Consider the following 17,498-nt stretch of genomic DNA (forward strand, 5'->3'; position numbering starts at 1 on the left):
GCTTCCTTATGGAAGAAGGGTTGGATATAATAATAATAATAATAATAATAATAATAATAATAATAATAATTTATTATTTATACCCCGCCCATCTGGCTGGGTTTCCCCAGCCACTCTGGGCGGCTTCCAACAGAATATTAAAATACAATAACCTATTAAACATTAAAAGCTTCCCTAAACAGGGCTGCCTTCAGATGACTTCTAAAAGTTCAATAAATAACAGCTATCATCTTCATCATCTTGTTCCACCGCTGGGATATAGGATCCTAGAATTGTAGAATTGGAAGGGACCCAGAGCACTTCATAGTTTAACGCTCTGCAATGCAGGAATAGGCAACCATCCTATATGGGAATCGAACCTGCAACCTTGGCGTTATCATCACCATGCTCTAACCAACTGAGCTCTAACCAACTGAGCTCTAACCAACTGTGTACTTTCTTATGCTGCTATTGTTTTGTACTGTATACCTTTTTAAATTTTTATCCCTTTTAGCTTTCTTTTTTTGGAAGGGGGAGGTTTTCTTTTCTTTAATGTGATATCCACAAACACCGAGAGAGGCAGCATAGGGTTTTGCGTTTGTTTTCAACGCACAAGAGACCTGTTGTGGCAAGAATTCTTGTTTTTGCTCTGTTTGGGGCAACAAGAATGCAGGGCCGGCTGCCAATTTACATTAGGCGCTTGGTGCGCAACCAGCCCCGTGGGGCACATCAGAGAGACAGATGTGAAAGAAAGCTCTTCATATCGGAGGCAAGAACATCTCACCCCAAAGAACTGTAAATGAGATCTGCGGTTAGAGTGACGCTTAAGGCGAGTCTTCCGTCAAGCCTTTCGCTCGGTGGATGCAGACAAACAGTTATTGTGACACCAGCCACACTGTTTAGTTTTGCACACTCTTCCACACATGGCCTGCTGTATAAATTAGGGGAGGGGAGGAGTGCGTGGGACGCAAGCAGAGCACATGTAATGCATGCAGAAAGTTTCTCCTGGATTTAAGCCCCAGGTTGTCTGGCAATAAAGGTCCTAAGGTGGCAGTTCCCATGGCAGTCAATTCTGTTTCCTGATGTTTCCATAACTGTTCATTTCCTCACTATATCTTAGCTTCCCTGCCAAAAATATAGCCAAATATAGCAGAAGTTTAGTGCTTATTTCCATGTGATTTGCAAGCAAACTTTTTTTCTGAAAGCAAATAATGTGGAAACTAGCAATCAACTTGAGCTATCTTCTGCCGTATTTCTGGAAGCGGCTTTTATGTTGTGCAAAAGCTCAAATATTATATGGATATTAACAGTCAGGGAAACATTACTGTGAATGCAGCCCAAGACACATGAAGCTACCTTATTACAGAGTTAATTTAGTGGATTTAGTGCATTGGTTTGACAGGGAACAACTTTGCAAAGCTGTGCTATCAAATATTATGATGACCTTCCTCTTGGAGAATTTAATTTGGGGTTTTTTTTTACGTGCAAAGCAAATGACTTAACACTGAGCTGCAGGCCTTGGAATGCAGTCAAAATATACTGTGCTAGAAAGAACAATCTGCGTCCATTTGTAGAAAGTAGCAGTCAGTCCATGCGCTGGCTGGAGCAATGATCTGACTCAGCAGAATGCCGTTTTATATAATTACATATAGGAAATCCATTAAATCCATATGTACATTGCCGCATGGGATAACTATCTGCACACGCAAGTGTGATGATGTAGATAATCACACGTGCGCACATTTCATTGCGCGTACATGCAGTGTACCAACAACAAAATAATTGCATGTACAGCCATCAGAAGTGGCAACCTAGCAGAATATATTTCCTGTGCTCCAGTTCAAAGAGAGAAAGAAGGAACAAAAGCAATAGGAAAACAGATGGTAACTGGTGTAGCACAGATGATAGAAAGAGACTCGGTTACAGAAACCAGGAAGTAGCGATAAGGGAGAAATTTGATTCAGTTCACACTGAAAGCAGAGCTTTCCCAAATCCCACTTTCTAAAAGAAGATGCAAAGTCAGCCTGCAAAGCTCACACTTCTCTGAATTTTGCAATGCAGATCTCCCGCTGAGTAAATTTCTACAAATAATGCATATACTAAGGTAAGGTTTGCATATGAATGCAAATATTTTTGAAAATAATATGCAAATATTATTAGGGATAATATTTCACTTGCAAAGATGTGCATAGTAGGCGAAACTGCACACTAAAATTCGCAGTAAAATGCTGATGAATTTGTATGAGGACCTTCTTTTAAGGGGGGGAAGTGGAGCACCGAATTTAAGATTGGAAAAATGAGAAACAGAAAATGATAAAATCACACAGCCCTATCAGGAAGTCTCTGGTTTAAATATCTCTTCTCTCATTAACTCAGTAGATGGCCTTAGGCAACTCTCTCCCCCCCCCCTCACCATCTGCAGTATAGTGGTACCTCGGGTTAAGAACTTAATTCGTTCTGGAGGTCTGTTCTTAACCTGAAACTGTTCTTAACCTGAAGCACCACTTTAGCTAATGGGGCCTCCTGCTGCTGCCGTGCCGCCGGAGCACGATTTCTGTTCTCATCCTGAAGCAAAGTTATTAATATTTCTGGTAATATTTCTGGGTTAGCAGAGTCTGTAACCTAAAGCGTATGTAACCTGAAGCGTATGTAACCCGAGGTACCACTGTATGTATTCCACTTACCTCAGGGACGGGGAACCTATGGCCCTCCAGATATCACTGGATGACAACTTCCATCATCCCTGATTACTGAACATGCTTGCTGCAGCTGTTGGGAGCTTAAGCCCATCTGAAGAGTCACAGGTTCCCCATCCCTACCTTGCAGGGTTGTTGTGAGAAATGGTTTTATTGTTATTAGGGATCACCACCTTTTTTGCCCTAGATGTTCAGCTATTTTGTTGCCACCCGACAAGTTTGGAGAAAGTTCTCCAATCACTTGCCATAATAGCCATTACTCATTGCCTGCTTTATCATATTTTATATACCTAGTTATTTATAAAAAAATATTTATATACAGCTATTCATTTTTTTTAAATCAGAGTGGTTTGCAACTACAGCATATAAAAACCATACAATAAAAACCATGTAAAAGAGTGAAAATCAGAATTTTTCCAACTACGGTGGTACCTCGTGTTACGTACCGCCCCCCTTACGAATGCTGCAGGTTACGCACTCCGCTAACCCGGAAGTAGATGCCCCTTGTTGTGACCTTTGCCCCGGGATGCAAGCGGAAGTCACGCGCTGGTGGCGCAGGAGGCGCCATGAGAGAAAGCGCACCTCATGTTGCAAGCGGCTTCCTGTTACGAATGGACCTCTGGAACGGATTAACACGAGGTATCACTGTATCTCAATTGCCTGCCTAGGCCTGATGGAATAAGAGAGTTTTCAACAGGCATTTAAAAATTGAAACAGAATTTGCCAGCTGAGTCTCTATTGGCAGAGTAGTCGATAACTATGGATTATAATACATGTTGCCGTCCGAGATGCAGTCAGCCATTAAGAACAAAATGACCTCATTTCCTTCTGAACAAATAAAGAGTATAGATGGGCAAACTCGTGAGAAACAAGCCCTGCATCTGATTTGAGAAATGTCCAGTTCTAATGTACTTTCCCCACACTTTTGGATTCCCACAAATTGAGCCGCCTCAGAGGTCTGCTGATAATCGGACTTTCACACAGTCAAGATATATTCACAGATGAACTGTAACCAGCCCTCTATTATAAGGGTGTTCTGGTCTGAACAATGACACCCACCAGTTCATTCATGTTACTTATTATCTGGTACATTAGAAGGGTGTTGCATCATTTCTGCCCATTTGTGAAACTTATCAAGGGTTGGACGCTTCACATGTGGCTACGTAGCTGCAGATAAGGCTGGGAATTATTGTGGTTTGATCTTCTACCCTGTCCCACCCTTCCTGCCTTCCATTTTGCTGCCTTTCGCTCTGGGCATCTCCAGAGTTCTTTGAAATCCAGATGCAAAGCATCAAAGAATTTGAATCCATTCCCTGGGGGCAGCGAGGACACAAACCATAGAAAAACAATGCCAAATTAGTGATAGGAAAGCTGAGAAACATCGTTCAACTGGGAGGGACTTTGCCGAAACTTTTCGCCCCATTCCCATGAACTGGAGGCAGAATTCTGCATGGAAATCAGGCTGTGCAAAGTATGTAGAAGTGGCTTATTATAGGGTGAGGTGAGGAAAGAACAGTGGCATCAAGCCAAGGTTCTTCCCACAAAGAATTCTGGGAACTGTAGCTTGTTAAGGGTGCTGTGAGTTGTTAGGTAAAGGTAAAGGTACCCCTGCCCGTACGGGCCAGTCTTGACAGACTCTAGGGTTGTGCGCCCATCTCACTCAAGAGGCCGGGGGCCAGCGCTGTCCGGAGACACTTCCGGGTCACGTGGCCAGCGTGACATTGCTGCTCTGGCGAGCCAGAGCCGCACACGGAAACGCCGTTTACCTTCCCGCTAGTAAGCGGTCCCTATTTATCTACTTGCACCCGGGAGTGCTTTCGAACTGCTAGGTTGGCAGGCGCTGGGACCGAACAACAGGAGCGCACCCCGCCGCGGGGATTCGAACCGCCGACCTTTCGATCGGCAAGCCCTAGGCACTGAGGCTTTTACCCACAGTTGTTAGGAGGCACTTATTCCCCTCACAGAGCTACAATTTCCAGAGCAGTTTAACAGTGAGATTTCGCATGGAACCCCATTTGTAATATCTGTGAAGGAGCAATATAGAATATAAATGTACTGTACTAATAGATAAACCTGTCCCTTTTGCATATTTTGCTCCACAAAGCACCATGAACAATGACAGTGTGGGACAAATTAAGTCCATGGAGAAGTTTTTAAAATCTAAATCCTTTTCTTTCTTTCTTTCTTTCTTTCTTTCTTTCTTTCTTTCTTTCTTTCTTTTAAAAATACACTGTGCTTTTTAAAAAAATGTTTGCAATAATTTTCTATCATTTCTTAAAAACCAGTTTGTCCCCATCCAATAGACCCTGATTTAAACAATAACTTCTCACATGCATCCATCACTGGAGGTCAGTGCAGCAAATCTTTACTGATTAATCTGTTCCGTCTGAGGTGGGTATCCAATGCTCTGGGAACACACCTTATTCCAAATTCATGCTTAGAGATAATTTGTGAGAAATTGACTCTTCCCCCACTGGCAATCTCTTCTGAACTTGTGCAGAGTCTCCTCTAGAGCCTAAAGTTCACATAATGATGATTAAAAATGGTGGGATTCCAATAACTTAGACATCCATGTTTCGACAACTTCACACAGAAGCTCACCTCACTTTTTCTGTTCCTTTGAAGTTAAAATAACATCAGCAACATCAACAGCATACAGGAGTGCCTGCTTGGCTCTGCGACCGTGGGTGCCTGGGGCGATGGGTGCCATGCACCATGCATGGCCCTGGCATTGAAATTTGTGGGTGCCTGGCCCCTTCATGGGGAATTTTGTGGCCGCTCAGGCACCCTGGGCCCCAGGGAGTTGGCACCTATGACAGCATATGATGAAAGCATGAGGGGGAAATTTGCAGTAGCTGCTCAAGAAGGACACTGACAAACTGGAACATGTCCAGAGGAGGGCAACCAAAATGGTCAAAGGTCTAGAAATGATGCCTTATGAGGAACGGCTAAGGGAGCTGGGCATGTTTAGCCTGGAGAAGAGGAGGTTAAGGGGTGATATGATAGCCATGTTCAAATATATAAAAGGATGTCATATAGAGGAGGGAGAAAGGTTGTTTTCTGCTGCTCCAGAGAAGCGGACACGGAGCAATGGATCCAAACTACAAGAAAGAAGATTCCACCTAAACATTAGGAAGAACTTCCTGACAGTAAGAGCTGTTCGACAGTGGAATTTGCTGCCAAGGAGTGTGGTGGAGTCTCCTTCTTTGGAGGTCTTTAAGCAGAGGCTTGACAACCATATGTCAGGAGTGCTCTAATGGTGTTTCCTGCTTGGCAGGGGGTTGGACTCGATGGCCCTTGTGGTCTATTCCAACTCTATGATTCTATTCTATTCTAAGTTAGTCAACTCCTGTCCTGACATCAATTTATCAGTCTTCTTCTGGGTACAACGCCTTAATAGCTGTCTTCACTTGCACCACTCAAATTATTTTATCTTCACTCATTCAAGGTAGGTGTTCATGTGTGAGAGTGTGAAATTCTTATGGCACACAGCTGAACGCCCCACTCCTGACCGCCTGTAGATGCCCAGTTCCCATCTGTTTCTCTGAAGTTCTGTTTGTCAAGCCAGCATAATTTATTAGCAGGAACTGTTAAAAACAGCTCAACTCATTTGGCCAAATATCCTAATGCAGAGTGTATGAAAATATCGCTAAACGATGAGGACACTGGTTATAATTAGCACTTGACTCAGTCACAAAAGGCGTTATAAAACCACAAATCTCTAGTTTAACCATTAGACGCTTGTATTAGGCGGATGTTATTCATGCAGCAAACTTAACAGTTACCACCATTTCCCCCTTTGCGTTTTTATAGTGGCATGGCAGAAATAAATTCAACTGATACCGCTTTTCCCAATACAGGGCTGTAGCAATGAGAAGAAAAGAAACTTTACTAGCTGCAATTCTGTCAAAAACTCAGAAGCAATGCCTATCCGTAGCTGAGCTAGCATCTGTTTAGTAATATTGTTAAAAACCCTTACAGAATGATTGACTCCAAACCTGTTGAAGTGCAACAGGATTCAGTGGAAGACATCAAACTAAGTCTTAGAGTAAATTAATTAACATGACTAAGTTAGGTCCATTGATTTCTATGGGTCTATTTTGTATAAAACTTTGTTGAATACATCCTTTATCCCTAACTCTCCCTGACTAATGTTTATTAACATTTTCTATGAGAAGTCCAGGAAAAGATATTCAACAGTTCTCCTGTTTCTATTGCACAGGACAGTGAACTAGAGACAGGAGGAATTTTCCATCGATGCCACCTCATTATGCAACTGAGGCCAGCACTGTGCAACCAACTTGGATTCTCAGAAGCCAGCCAACACTTCTCCACTGCAAAGCAGTGCTGGGAGGATGCCATTTCTAGCAGAGAAACTGCAAATGGAGGGGGGAGGTGCTTAACCCTTCTCCTGCCACTTTCCTTCTACAACTCCCCAATAGCATGGTTTTCAGATGCTAGTGGAACCCAAGTAATACACCCTGTTCCAGCTTTGTTTTCATTGACTATCTCCCAAGATTGTTCTCATGATGTAACCTGTGTCACACACATTTCATGTGGTTTTTCCAATCATCCAAGTGTTTCTGGGGAAAGGGGGAAAAATACCATCAACGCTGCTGATACATTTTTCTCACAGAGAGCTTGCCATCTTTAGTCATGAGCCTATGATGCATTTGAAACCAGAATAATATTTCCCTTGGAACTAAGCACCAAACTCCTTTCGGCCCATTTCACAAAGGGACAACTACAGGTCTTACTGAGCAGGTTACAATGAATATAATGGGGGCGTGTGGTTGTCAAGGAGTGACCTGTATTTGGGGCTGTGTTTTGTATAGCACGGTGTTGATCAAATTCCTGACAACAAGAAGACCACTGCTTATATTTACATAGCGCTGATTGTTCATTTTATCAGTGATCCTTACAACAATCCCATAAGGTAGGCCAGTTTTATCCACCCTATTTCCTTCCTTTCATTAGGGTTCAACTTCTCTGAATAACACCTCTATCATCATCATCATCATCATCATCATCATTGCACTGATGCATTCAATCCAAGCTTTTTCTCTGTACCACTGGCTGTCTCTTGGCTGCTGCCATCTATCTCCTCTTTTCCTCCTTGTCCACTTCGTTTATCTGCTACCAATCTGATTTTAAAACCCAACATCTAAGTCCCTTTTCCCTACTGGAAAGACACAAGCTCACAAGGAATTTGAACGGTTCACTGATTTTTAGGCATGAGGTTTAAAAATAACGCAGGCAAAAGAGACAGGGTGCTTCTAGACTGTTGCCATCTGTGCAATTGTGTTGTTCTTGCACAACAAACTCATCTGCACACACCCCTGCCCCATCACCAGACATTTTGCAATTAGGAAAGTAATGGGAAGAGATACTGAAAAGTGTGGGTCAACAACTGCTTGACGCAGTATCATCTAACCTCCCCACAAACACATCAGAATGAATGCTCAGTAAATGGAAAACCTCATCTAATCTCCCTGCAAATAAATCAGGGTGAACACTTACCGGGAAGCTGCCAGAGACACAAACTGTGCAGACATCAAAATCATGAATTCCAATATGATGACCTACCCGCCACTTTGACTTCATGGGGTCCACAGGCTCTGCAGGGCAAGATCTGGAATTCTTCGGCTTGATACATGGAATAATCTGTACTGGCCACAACTATCTTATCTCCAGCCTTCCATGACTGCACATTATCAGCCAATCTCAAGATGGTGCTGTTTACATTGGTGTCAACCATGACTGTAAGCTTGGGTCTCACTGGAAAACCAACACAGGACACACACACACAATAAATAAATGGGGAGGGGGGTTGGAGAGACGGAATATTTAAAATACTTCACAAATTGTTCACTTAATCTTATAGGACATGTTTCACACCAACAAAAGTAAGTGGTTGTCTGGCCCCAAGGAAATACAAGACAACTCCTCCAACCATGCTGCCAGGTTCTTTTTTAATGTGCAAAACTTAACAAGCGAAACAAAATAGGCTCCATTCATTATTTACTGGCAAGTGTGTTTTTCCACTAACCCCTTCACTAAATTTAAACGCAGCTCTTTGTGGGCCCACAGCACCACACCCTCTCGGACCCAGCATTTACGGTTGCTCAGAGCTGTCATTTAAAGATGCTGCAGAAGCTGTCTTCAGCATGATACAATGGTTTCCTCATGCTAATCAACAAAACAGCCATCTTTTTTTGCCTTTTGAAAAAATGAAGGTCAAAAGAACTGCATGGAATCACCAGCTTGGTTAAAATGAACGGCTGCAAAATAAAATGACCGCTTTCTGAAATAGTTGTCGCTTCTCCAGTACTGATGGCATTCACCACAAGAATTAATCCTCCCATTTATATTTGATGGAGGGAAGAGATATTGAGCACCTTGTGAAACACTTCAGGGGAGTTTTAGCTGGGTGTTGGTGATGCCAATGTGCCACTCTTGGAATTGTTGAGCGTGTATAACGAAAAGAAATGGTCGGGTGAGACCAAAGGCCTGTCTTGACTAGCATTCTATGTAGGCCACACTATTGTGATTTCCCGTATCCTTTTAGAGACCTTTAAGATTACCGTCGTACCTTGGTTCTCAAACGCCTTGGTACTCGTACGTTTTGGATCCTGAATGCTGCAAACTTGGAAGTGTTCTGGTTTGCGAACATTTTTCAGAAGCCGAACGTCTGACATGGCTTCCATGGCTTTCAATTGAGTGCAGGTAGCTCCTGCAGCCAATCGGAAGCTGTGCCTTGGTTTTCGAACAGTTTCAAGAGTCAAACGGCCTCCCAGAACAGGTTAGGTTTGAGAACCAAGGTGTGACTGAACTAGATGCTTTGTGATTGACTGCTGGGAGATGTGTGTCAGGATAATTTTTTTAAAAAAATATTTATATTTTATTAAAGTGATTTCAGTAAAAAGAAATAAAGTGATACAGAAAAGAAAGAAGGAAATGTGAAAGGGAGAAAAACAACAACAGCAAAGATACACATGAAAGCGAGAATATGGAGGGGGGGAAAGCAATATATGATATTCCCATACATTCTTATATAAATTGGTATAGTGTTATTGTCCTAGTGCTTATGTGAACGTTAATAGCCTACTACATTTTGTATAAACTCATTCCAAATGTTAATGTATTTATCCATACATACAGAGTCTGTGCTTGTAAGCAGCCTATTCATGAATTATGAGTAATGTCATATCATTGGTCCATTGATTGAAAGGTATCATACTTTCATTTTTCCATTGCCTCAATATCAATCTCTTGGCCACAGCGTGTCAGTATAAGTTGGTGCATGAGGGCTAGAAACTTGGTTGGGAGAATGGGAAGCCAGTAAGCAGATATGGAAAGTGTTTGGATGAGAAAGACACTACCGAATTAGAAGGTGTTTCAGACTTGTGGAAAGCCTCCATTACCGAGGTATTTATAGTTCTGAGGTAAAATGCTACTTCCTTTACAATAAGTAGGTCAGTAGAAGCAACTTTTGCCCAAGCTTTTAAAATTAGTCACATACCAGGCTTGCCACATAAGAAGCGCACTCTGTAGTTACGGCAGCCTCCGGGAGTCTGTCCTGGGCCACGGCAGAAAAACCTATAATCACGGCCACTTTTGTAGTGAACCTCAGTTGTCAGGTTCACTCCATCGAGTGTGACTGCCTGGAAGGGGAATGGAAATGCAAGATGAGTAGTAATCGAGCGTGAAAAATAAAATAAAAGTTGTGTGCTCACCACCTGTGCAATGGGGGCGGGGGGAGAGACAGGTGTTTTGCTTTCACATGAAACTGTACACCAAAACCAGGAACCTGCTGGATCAGGCCAAAGACCCATCTAGTCCCATCTAGTCCCGCTTTCACAGGAGCCAACCCACAAACAGGATCCAAATTCAAAAGCACTCTCTGCACCTGTGATTTCCAGTAACTGGTACTCAAGAGGCATATTGTCTCCAACAGTGGAGTCAGAACAAAGGAGGAGATGTTGACTCAAACTACAAGCTGCTGTATAACAATGTTTTTTTAAAGAAATTGTTTGTGCCACAGAGAAAGGTATCAAGGCTCTCTCTTATTTTGGCAGCTTACCTCCACTAGCAATTGTTTTATTTCATGCCGCTGCTTGTTTACAAGGTATTCGGTCTGTGAAAGAGGTCGCTTTTCCCAGAACAACATCTTAACCAGACTGGGAAAATAGCATAACAGTCAGAGAATCCTGGGAAGTATCGTTTGTTATGGGTGCCAAGAGTTGCTGGGAGACTCTATTCCCCTCGCGGACCCACAATTCTCACGGTGCTTTAAAAATTCAGTTCCTGAAGCTCCGTGAGGGGGCAACAGAGTCTCCTAACAGCTCTCAGCACCCTCGTCAATAATAATCATAATTTATTTATCCCCCGCCCATCTGACTGGGCTTCCCCAGCCACTCTGGGCGGCTTCCAGAAAAATATTAAAATACTGTAATACATCAAACATTAAAAGCTTCCCTAAACAGGGCTGCCTTCAGATGTCTTCTAAAAGTCTGGTGGTAGTTGTTCTCTTTGACATCTGATGGGAGGGGATTCCACAGGGAGGGCGCCACTACCGAGAAGGCCCTCTGCCTGGTTCCCTGTAACTTGGCTTCTTGCAGTGAGGGAACCGCCAGAAGGCCCTCAGCGCTGGACCTCAGTGTCTGGGTAGAACGATGGGGGTGGAGACGCTCCTTCAGATATACTTGACCAAGGCCTTTGAGGGCTTCAAAAGTCAGCACCAACACTTTGAATTGTGCTCGGAAACGTATACTGGGAGTGTAGTCAAACTACACTTCCCAGGATTCTTTGGGGGAAGCCTTGACTACAGTGACAGGATACTGCGTTAAATGTATATTGAGGCTGTGGTTTCAGTCCTTGAATGAGAAACAGGCCCTAGCTCCCAGCTGGCTTTCAAAGTGCTTCTCTGGCAAGCATCTCTATCACACCCATCTATATAGAGTAGTTAGAAAACAAGAGGCCACCCAAAAGCCATGTGGTCTAATAAACCGTTTTCATTTTACAGCTTTAAACTCCATATAAAATGGTTGAAATGGTTGGCTGACAACTGGAAGGGGGAAGAGGGAAGTAACAGCAGGGAGAGGTCTGTCCCCTTGGCTGTCCTACCTGGATGTTAATGGGGTGATCACAAACTCCGGGGTGAGCAGCCCGAAAATCTGAAAGTCGCTCTCCATCTTTGGATTTTGCTTTTTCAGGCTTGTCAAACCATTCTGTCCATTCCACATCTGGGGCAGGATTGGAAGGGGGGCAGGGAGAGAAGGAAAAGCCGTCAACATGAAGGAAGGTCGTTTTGGACAGAACAACCTTAACCAATGCGACAAAAATGTGTTCCACTGATGTTGGTGCCAAGCACCGTTAGCAAGTCTCTTCCACAACTGCCCACTCCCTGGCTCTGGTTGTGGGTCTGTCAGCTGCTATTTGGGGATGCTGTGAAGTGCGTCAAGCTGTGTGTGTGTAGGGGGAAGCATGGTGCTATTCTTAAAAGTTGCATGGATTCACAACACAAACACAGTATAAGCTTAATAGCTGACCCAGTTGCGCTAAGGTTAAGTAACTTTAAGTCAACGGCATTCCAATACTGCACTAAAAGTGCTCTGCTCTGCAGAAACCTGGAACAAGTGAAATGATGCAGCTATAGGGGCCGACAGCTGCCTACGCTACTGCAAACTCTTAAAACAGTCACATTTTTAATCTGACACAAGCCATATACACACCATGCAATCGATGCCACTTTAAACAGTCAATGCTTCCCCTAAAGAGTTATGGGAACTGTAGTTTGCTAAGGGTGCTTAGGAGTTGTTGAGAGACCCCTATTGCCCCCCCCCCCGAGCTCCAATTCTCAGAGTGGTTTAACGATCAATTCCTCTTCAAAGGGAACTCTGGAGAATTATAGCTCAGTGAGGGAAATAGGGGTCTGATAACAATTCTCAACCCCCTTAGCAGCTCCCAGAATACTCCAGGGAAAACCAGGACTGTTTAAAGTGGGATCACAGCACTTTAGATGTATGATGTGAATGTGACCATAGTTGCAGTTTGTTGACCATGTTGGGTGCTGTAGTTTGTAGGACTTTTGGGGGGAAGCTATGTACTTTAAAAGGGACACGGGTGGCACTGTGGGTTAAACCGCAGAGCCTAGGGCTTGCCGATCAGAAGGTCGGCGGTTTGCATCCCCGCGATGGGGTGAGCTCCCGTTTCTTGGTCCCTGCTCCTGCCAACCTAGCAGTTCGAAAGCACGTCAAAGTGCAAGTAGATAAATAGGTAAACGGCGGGAAGGTAAACGGCGTTTCCATGCGCTGCTCTGGTTCACCAGAAGTGGCTTAGTCATGCTGGCCACATGACCTGGAAGCTGTACGCCGGCTCCCTCGTCCAATAAAGAGAGATGAGCACTGCAACCCCAGAGTCGGTCACGGCTGGACCTAATGGTCAGGGGTCCCTTTACCTTTTTGTGTACTTTAAAAGTGTGTTGAATGTGCCCTAAATGTGCGTTGTGGATCTCCCCACGCTTCAGGCTAGTGAAAAATAGGGATGGTGGCAGGGGTGGGGGTGAGGCCTCACCTTGAACCCACTCACTGGTTGAAGACACATTGAAATGCTCTCCGTTGTCTGCTTGGAAGAGTTTGAAGACCTTGGCAATGGCTGAGCCGCGGTGTCCTGCAAAAGGCAAAGTACAAGAAGTTACTAGCAGCCCCAGCCCTTCTGGATGCGTACGGAGAAGCTGTCGACACTTCAACATTCCTGCTCCTCTTGGGATTTAGGACTGGTTTGGTAAGTACCTGCAACATTTCAAACACAAGTGCTAGATCTTGGCCTCATTCCTCCCATCCATTATGGGGTGTTTGCTCCCCCTGCTGAAAGGGAGAGTCTGCAAAATCAGCACAAATAGTCAGGGTGGAGAATTAGAGATTCTCCCCCCACCACCACTCATCATATTCTAGCTCCAGAATAAGTCCCCCTTGACGTCCTTCTACAAGAACGTCTTAACAATACAGCAGTAAGGGCACATGGAAAGTTCCATTCCAATTCATCTTTCTTAGATAACACATTCATTTAGCTTTTGCAAGAAATCCAGGCGTCTTTGCCTCAAGAGGTCCTGGAGGGAAACTGCATTTTCCAACCACTCAAAATGTGGCCTTTAGAAACATCTAAAAGGATGAGCAGTTTTCCACTACTAGTTTCTTGCAGGTTCTGGGAGAGAAACAATTTGACAGGTTGGTTTTCTGTTTTTTTAAAGGGAACCAGGAAGGAGGAAGAACTCTGTGAAACGCCTTTGGGTCTACATTCATGTGTGCTGTTTGCGTTTGGGAAACAGCTCTTGCTTTATTGCACGCCTGCCTGTCCTCCCACCCACGGCTTGTATATTTTGTACTCCCACACCTGTTACAAAGGCAAGTCATGGTGCACTCTCCCTGCAAGGAAATGGGCTCCGTAAAACCAGGAACTTCCTACTAGCTATGAAGTTGGGAGTGCAAAAGGGAGGACAACGTCTGGGTTCAGGTGCGCCACAAAAACAAGGTTTGTTTAGCTGAACTGCGGTTTCGCTTTATGTCTGAACCCAAACCTGCCCACAAGCTGTGGTTTATTTAGGGCCGACAAACTAAAACCACAGTTTGAGCCTGGTCTGCAAACTGGAGCTGTTGCCACATCTGAATTTACAGGCTTTCAAATGAAAGGGCCCCTGTTCTGCCTCAAGAACTATTGCACTATGAGCAACAGAAGTAAACTGATGAAGCTTAGTCCTGAGGAGATAGGATCCAAAAGCAGGCAAGCAGCTCTGAGCCTTGATTTGCCTGTTCTGTTGTCTGGAAGCTCAAACGATCGACTTGTCCACACCTCTGCTTGTCCCTGCATAGATCCGAGCAGCTTTTTGTTCATCCTCCCACTTTCCCCTGGAAAACCCGCTCTTTAAGCACTGAATCAGAGCAAACGTTGATCTGTGGAAAATCCAACTGACATTTGCTCTGATACAGTGGTAGAAGAAGAAGAGTTTGAATTTGATATCCCGCCTTTCACTCCCTTTAAGGAGTCTCAAAGCGGCTAACATTCTCTTTTCCCTTCCTCCCCCACAACAAACACTCTGTGAGGTGAGTGGGGCTGAGACACTTCAAAGAAGTGTGACTAGCTCAAGGTCACCCAGCAGCTGCATGTGGAGGAGCGGAGACTCGAACCCGGTTCATCAGATTACGAGTCTACCGCTCCTAACCACTACACCACACTGGCTCTGGTAAAGATCTCCCCCCCCCCCAGGGGAAAGTGGCAGCCTGGATCAACCCCATGGTGTGGGTTCTTAATTATGATTTGCACAAACCATGGTTTCAGATTATATTTGCCCCAGGTCAATGCATGTACTGTGCAAACCATTCTGGTCAGAATGACTAATTTGTGGAAACTTCTCATAGACTTTTCGTGTGAAAAAGTAAATGAAATAATGACATTTGCAATTGAGGATTGAAGAGACTGTTTGTTTCTAGAAAGTGGCTTTGTTGTGTGTAATATTGGAGTGGATGAAGTGAATACTGTTTATATGTAGTGGACAAAGGATCAGAAGTTCCTTACCATCCGATTTTCTCTCTCCTCCTCTAAACCTCTTTTTATTTCTTTTTCTTTATTTCTCTCTTTCTCTTTCTTTAATCCTTTCTCTCCCCACACCCTTTATGTTTTTATTGTATTTATATCAAAGTCTTAATTTGGACAAAAAGGAAGAAAAAAAAATATTTGACATCAAGTTTTGTATTATTCTCTATAAACCCTAATAAAATTTATTCCAAAAAAGAGAGACTAATTTCAACCTCCAGTTTCAAGGAGCTATTTACTTTTAATTACCTTGGTACTCTATGTGGTCTTCAACAGAAGAGGAAGGGCTCCCCTTTACTGTAATAAAGCTCCAAGGATGCCTAGAAAATCAAAAGAAAAAACGTATTTCATATTTATTTATGTACAGCATAAAGAAGTGTGCAGTCTATTAGAATACTTCATTTCGAAGCTGCCCAGCCAACCTGATTTATGAAATGTGCCAAGTTATATAAGGGTAATGTTCTTTTCTACCTCGTTTTTTCCAAATAAGAAGAAAAGATACTGACAAGGAATCCTTTTCCTTGTTCAAATGCCCCTTATTTCCTTCAGCTCGTAACATAGTTCCTGCTTTTAACTGAGAATCCAACCTTGCAAATGCCAGACGAAGATAAACCTGGGCAGTCTGAAAACTACGAAACATTCAAACTTGGGAGGGGAAGCTTGTTAAAAGCTCACTGACGACCCTCCAGAGAAAGTTGTTTGAGGGTCAGACCCATAAAGAACTCGTTATGTGACAGAGTTCTGCAGAAATGAATGTCTAAGAAACGGAAAATAGTTGGCCTCCACTCTATGGCCTTTAAAAGAATCTAGATTTGGCAAAAGATGCAACAAAATACATAAAGGGTATTAGTGGGAATGCTCAATGCATCACATTTTATTGATTAGCTGGCAATCTGCTGTTGTATTAAAGGGCCTCAGATGAATCTATGCTTGCCAGTTCTCTTGAAATGCTGGAGATTTAGGAATTAGAAATTAATTGTTATTGGCATAATTTGGCTATTATTGGAAAACTAATAAAACATTTATATATATATATAAAAGATTTAGGAATTAGGTTTACATGTTCTAATCAACTCCAGGTGAGCAAGACGTGCTTTTTCATGGCTGCTGGCATTCTTGGGCACAGCTTTGGAGACCGCTAAGTACATTAGCAGAAGAATACGGATTGCATAGAACAGGCACAAACAAGGACTGGATAATCTTGGCAGTTCGTACCTGGGAATGGGCTATAAGTAGATCACTTGATCAACCAGTTTCACTCTTTTTATATATATATAGAAAAGCCACATTGCAAATATGCAAAGTCTTGAAGTCTATAAGTCGTCTAGGATACTTCCAGGGTCCCAGAAGACATATTGGACAAACATTCACTTGTGAACTAGAGTTTGTGCACTGGAGACTTCTCTGTGTTGGAACGAACAATCCAGGGGGTGGCATAAAGCTGTTGGCCTCCTCCTCCTTAGTCTCGGCTTCCCCCCTTGCAGAACTCAGCAGGAAGGACAACACTAGAATCAGTGGTCTCCGCCTGTCGTTGGCTCTGGCGCCACCTACTGTTGGCCTCCCTGCTTTCCACCCTACTGGCTCCAATGGGCCCCAGCCAGCATTGTCTCTAAGCATCGCTCCTTGCAACCCTGTGCAGCAAACCCAATGGAAGCTGCAAAGATGAAGTTCTTGAGACAGATCTGCCAGGGAGCCAGGTGCAACTACTGGAAATGTTTGCTTCATACCACATGGCAAAGGCATTTGGAAAGCTATGATCTCCCTCCAAATGAGCAGGGTGGGCTGGTGGGAGAAAGGGCATGTCAATTGCTTAAAATGCCAGGAGATTATTTTTTTAAAACTGTTGTTTTTTTGTAGACGGCTCTCTGTTGGAACCTGAACACATCAAATGAGATCCATTTGATTAAATCAGAATGGAGAGAGAGAGAAAAACAAACACACACACACACAAAAGAAGACAGGCAAAAATATGGCCCATATAGTTAATACAGGGCACGGTCTCTTGCAGTGCAAGTCTATGCATGTTTACTTAGAAGTAAGCCCTATGGTATTGCTAACTCGCAGGTAAGTTTGCAGCCCTACTTGCCAAGAGGAGCAGGCAAGCCTGAGAGGAAGAACCACCTGAGATGTCCAGGCCTGTGGGTATCAAGAGGGTTTCTTGGCTGATGTGGCTAGATTCCCTGCAGTTCGGTCTTTTTTGGAGAAGAGCATCTAGGTGGAGCACAGGGGGTG

At 43.6% G+C, this 17,498-nt stretch overlaps 1 protein-coding gene and 1 long non-coding RNA gene across 4 annotated transcripts in view; one reads left to right on the plus strand and one right to left on the minus strand.

Moving 5' to 3' along the window:
- The window catches only part of CEMIP (cell migration inducing hyaluronidase 1), a 170,641-nt gene that overhangs the window by 45,384 nt on the left and 107,759 nt on the right, over positions 1 to 17,498 (minus strand). For all 3 annotated transcript variants that reach the window (XM_028705289.2, XM_028705288.2, XM_077918870.1), the window contains exons 7-11: positions 15,516 to 15,586; positions 13,251 to 13,346; positions 11,802 to 11,920; positions 10,198 to 10,339; positions 8,262 to 8,453 (exon numbers count right to left, since the gene is read on the minus strand). In XM_028705289.2, coding sequence (XP_028561122.2) covers positions 8,262 to 8,453; positions 10,198 to 10,339; positions 11,802 to 11,920; positions 13,251 to 13,346; positions 15,516 to 15,586 — 620 coding nt within the window. The remainder of the gene's footprint in view (positions 1 to 8,261; positions 8,454 to 10,197; positions 10,340 to 11,801; positions 11,921 to 13,250; positions 13,347 to 15,515; positions 15,587 to 17,498) is intronic.
- Positions 1,401 to 8,268, plus strand: LOC144325480 (uncharacterized). Its single transcript, XR_013390641.1, has 3 exons — positions 1,401 to 4,265; positions 4,618 to 5,066; positions 6,898 to 8,268. It is a non-coding gene; the product is annotated as an uncharacterized LOC144325480 (long non-coding RNA).

This window comes from Podarcis muralis, chromosome 14, assembly GCF_964188315.1.
Source record: "Podarcis muralis chromosome 14, rPodMur119.hap1.1, whole genome shotgun sequence".
Taxonomy (NCBI): domain Eukaryota; kingdom Metazoa; phylum Chordata; class Lepidosauria; order Squamata; family Lacertidae; genus Podarcis; species Podarcis muralis.